Consider the following 4,507-nt stretch of genomic DNA (forward strand, 5'->3'; position numbering starts at 1 on the left):
TAATTGCAACACAAACTTGATTAGGTAATAGATAAAAGCAGAATCTTAAAACCTTAACTTGCAAGGAAGACTACCGCACATAATCAAAAAATTGTCACACCTAAAACATGAGTAAAAAATGTCTCATAAAATATTGTCACGGTAACATCGTGGCCAAATAGGGTCGATTTGCAAGAGTTGAATTAAACCTAACTTACACAAAACCTCCATCAAAAACTTTAGACAGCCCTGCACAAAGAAACCAATATGTTGCTGCTTTGAAAGAAGACTCAACCACTATATATTGCATAAAATGAAAAGCAAATTGTTAAAGAAAAGAAAGGAAAAAAATGAGTGAGAAAGAATTTATCTACAACACAAGGGGAACAATAATAATAATATACATATAAATGAGGACAAGTAACATTCAAATTTTTTCATGGTGATTCCACAAACTAACTGAAAACTCATATGTGCAGCATCGTCTTTATACATTTTCAGTTCAACACCATTCATCATCCAATCACCTTCATAAACACTTTTCATCACATTGCTTCCCACTAAGTCACATTCAAACATATTTCTTCGATTGTAACATAATCTGCAAAAACCAGTAACCTTCTATAGTGATCCATTAATCAAATTTTAAAACAGTTGATTTTGAATAATTACCTGTTTTAACATGTTATTCACAAGCAATCTTGGTATCGAAGCTGCTGAGGCAGATTGCGAATGCCTGAAATGCTGAAATAGGGTATCGATAATCCATTGTAAACAAATCCTTCCCAACTTTTCCAAATTGCAGAATAATCTTATCGTGTTCTGGTCCAGCAGTTCCGTTTTCTGCGGAAGCCACCAGCTGAAAGTTTTTAACCGAGGCAACTGTCACGCGCCCGTGAAAGTTTAAGCACCAACACTGCAGCTGCTCGTGCCACCTCGGAGCCTTGTTTTTCAACACAAGTAATCCGTCTTTTTGATTACCAACTAGGGGTCCGGATAGAGAGTTCTCCATCACGCGATTTGATTTTGATCGGAAAAAAGGAAACAAGGGAAACATTTCTATGTTGTTTAGAGAAAACTCGGTTTGTGTAGGAGCTACTCCTCCTGGTTCAATCGAAGAGGATGGTAAGGAATCCATGACACAGTGCATTCTCCTAGGCCCCCTGCTTGAAATATATAGATGGTAAGAATAGTGCAGTCGATCTATGAAGTCCTTCATATAATGTGTATGAACAATTGCAATACGCAAAGCTTACCTCGAGCCAAGCACATTCAATTCATACGAGATGTGAGCCACGGGATAGTTGCCGGTTGGGACCTTGGGTGAAACCTGCTTTAGATTCACCAACCTAGTAGAACGACTTTTAGTAAACCTAGCTCCTGTATGAGGTGGCTGGCTGTCATAGATTGTGAACTTTGTTCCGAGGAAATTTGATCTTATCACAACAGAACAAAAAAGGTATAAGTCGGCGCAATAATAAACAGTAAAAGTGAAAAAATATCAGTAATAGAATCTAATTAGTTAGTTAGAAGCTCACCTCAGTTTCCCAACATAGGTATTACTTCCCCTTGACATATCATCTGCATCTAGAGAGATGATATAATCTGTGCAGGTAGGACGTCTGCTTTTGCGGGCAGCCAGAAGGAACTTTCCTTCATCACCTAACGCTGAATTAAAGAAGCTTTAGATCTCAAAAAAGAAAGCTTTAGATCACCTAACGTGAAACAAATAAACTAAAGTTTTATAAAGAAAGAAAGAAATCACCAACGGGTTTAATTGTTTACTCACAACTAGTTAAACTGAGAAACAAATAATATGTTTGAGTGGATCGGTTGCGCTTTATGAAGCATTGAAGGAGATTCTCCCTTGGACCAGGCTGCGAAAATTATTTACCAATAGAAACATGTTAGGTAATGCCATAATGTAGTTAAACAATGTATTAACGAGATTCCCACGGTCCCTATCTACTATCCAACGAAACCACTGTCAAGAAAACGGGCTTGGCGGAATCAGTGGGGTATGAAGACGAAACATGTTAGGTAAATGTAATGCCATAGTGTTGTTAAACAATGTATTACTTAATTACTAAGGAATATAAATACAAACACCACAGTCATTAGTCATATTCAATCATCATGTGCTTCCACAAACAAGGGAATCTTAAGATAATTCCATGTATAGTATTCCACACCACCATAGAGGCATCTTATGGTGCCCACTCCATTATCCCAAAACAGTGACATCTCCTTCTACTTTTTGGTTTTGAAAATTATAGATCACCAACAAAGAAGTACTCGTTGTGAAAACACATACACAAACATCGAACACAATGGTGACACTAACACCAACAGGTCAACACCGATAATAATTTGAGAATGGAAATAATTGAATGTAATAACACGAGTCAGTGTTCTGTCGTCATTAAACATTGACACGTGTTGGTGCAAACAGCCACTACTCAACCAAAACATGATTACATCCTAGCCAAACCAGTAGAAGATATTTGATGCAATTACAGACTAAGTGTGGCAATTATAATAGTCATAATAACCAAATGCTAGAAAACCTGGTCATTTCAACGTCTTTTAAGGAAATTAAACTGCAAATTTTCCAATGTAAAGTTTCACAAAAGTTGAAAAACTTAACATCACAATTTAGTGGTCCCAAAAGAACCAAAATTAGGCCAAAAACCCAACAATATCCTTTAATAACATTGACCAACCAAAATAACATTTTTCCACAAGGAGAAAAATAGGAACAAAGTAAATCATTATCAATATCTCAAACAAATTAAGTTACTTACTAGAGTTACAAATTGGAAGACAAAAAAAAAAGTTGAAATGAATTTTCAACTCTATGGCATGAATTTTCACATCTCCTATGGCATGGATAAGTATTTCATCATCAAAACTTACATGTATATTTTCTTTTGTTGTCGTAAAACAATGTTTAAATAATTCAATACAGCAAACAAACACCAAGATTAAACAAAAACAATAATTGTAGTACTAAACTTTCCTAAAATTCAACACCAAAACATTTCAAGTAAGAAACAAGAAACCTTTGTTGCACTCTTTCAAGCAATTAACCTTTCTAAAATTAGAACTCAAAACCCAATTAAGCTCAATGCATCAAGTCATCAACAAAAAAAACTTTCCATTATAAACAACAAAATCTAACATAAAATTGGAAGAAGAAAAAAAAAACACCTTTTTTAAGAACTTGAACTAAAAAACTGATTTTGAGCAAAACCCATATGAGGAAAAAGGAAGAAATTGAGAATGGAGAAAGAGAAAAACCTGTTTAACCGAAATGGGGAAAGTTATCTTAGCAGAAAGTTCAGGTTTTTTAACGATTTCTTTAGTGATAACTCTCCAATTCCGACAAACTCCGGCACAAGCAACAACGTTCTTCCTCGGCGGCCATGTATCCTCGGACGCTTCAATTCTGAGGAGAACTTCACGGAGAAGCTCTTGTGGCATGTTAGCCCAACAACTCTGTCTTAAACCGTCGCCAACAAGAGCTTTCTCTTCTTTTTCCACTACAACTACCCTTTGAGATCTCGATCTCATGTCTTCTATTATGTTCCTTATTATGGCCATACCCAGATCACGAAATGGTGAAAAAATTGAACTTTGTAAAGAGGATTATGAGAGAGAAAGATGGGTTGAGTGAGGGTTGAAAAGGGAAAGGTGAGATTGTGATGATAAAAGGAGAATTGAGTTTGAGAGGAAAAGGAGAATGTATGAAGAAGAGTGTAAGAGAGAGAGAGAGAGAGAGAGAGAGAGAGAGAGAGAGAGAGAGAGAGAGAGAGAGAGAGAGAGAGAGAGAGAGAGAGAGAGATAAGAAGAAGAAGAAGTCAGAGTCACACGCAGAGAGAGAGAGACGCAAAGAGACAAGAAGGTAAAGGAAGGTAGGTGGTGTTTCAAGGTGGTGGAGAGCACATAGTTACTTTGTGCACTTTTTTTGCATACTTGTCTTGTGCCAAAAAAAAATATCTATTCATATTATTTATTTTGATTTTTTAATGAATTTCTTTGATTAATAATATATTGGTTAATATAGTTTAGAAATTAATATTATTTTAATAAAAAAAAAACAAACCGTATTTATACGGTAAACAATATATACGGCGGTGTATGTGTATATATTTGGTGTAAAATAATATACACATAGTAATTTGAAAAATTATTCATTTTGATAAGGAATGTTTTTGTTAGAGAAATGCTATGCTTACACTTATTTCTACACTTACACAATAATTTATACCAAAATTATATACTCATCATTTTGTAATTATTTTTTTTCTCACTTTGTAATGTGTGCAGCACTAAATGAAAGGTATATGTATACGGTGTAAGCTACAAGGTGTAAGAAAAGGGTGTACATATAGCATAGCTCTTTTTGTTAATATGGAATTTTTAAAAATTGGTATGTTTATCTATTAACAATATATAAAAGTTAAAGTACCTGGAAATTCCACGTATACCCTAACTGAGTTTAACTTAAAGTAATCTAATAATTAAG

General features: G+C 34.8%; 1 protein-coding gene across 1 annotated transcript; it reads right to left on the reverse strand.

Moving 5' to 3' along the window:
• Window positions 1–256: 256 nt before the first annotated feature.
• On the reverse strand, window positions 257–3,909 carry LOC131631548 (tubby-like F-box protein 3). Its single transcript, XM_058902343.1, has 6 exons — window positions 3,280–3,909; window positions 1,769–1,856; window positions 1,518–1,647; window positions 1,236–1,415; window positions 652–1,142; window positions 257–580 (listed from the first exon to the last, which is right to left on the reverse strand). Exons 1-5 carry the CDS (start codon window positions 3,580–3,582, stop codon window positions 665–667), a joined length of 1,179 nt encoding a protein of 392 aa, XP_058758326.1. The 5' UTR covers window positions 3,583–3,909; the 3' UTR covers window positions 257–580; window positions 652–664.
• Window positions 3,910–4,507: the final 598 nt, after the last annotated feature.

Source organism: Vicia villosa, unplaced genomic scaffold (genome assembly GCF_029867415.1).
Source record: "Vicia villosa cultivar HV-30 ecotype Madison, WI unplaced genomic scaffold, Vvil1.0 ctg.000843F_1_1, whole genome shotgun sequence".
NCBI classification, from domain to species: Eukaryota; Viridiplantae; Streptophyta; class Magnoliopsida; order Fabales; family Fabaceae; genus Vicia; species Vicia villosa.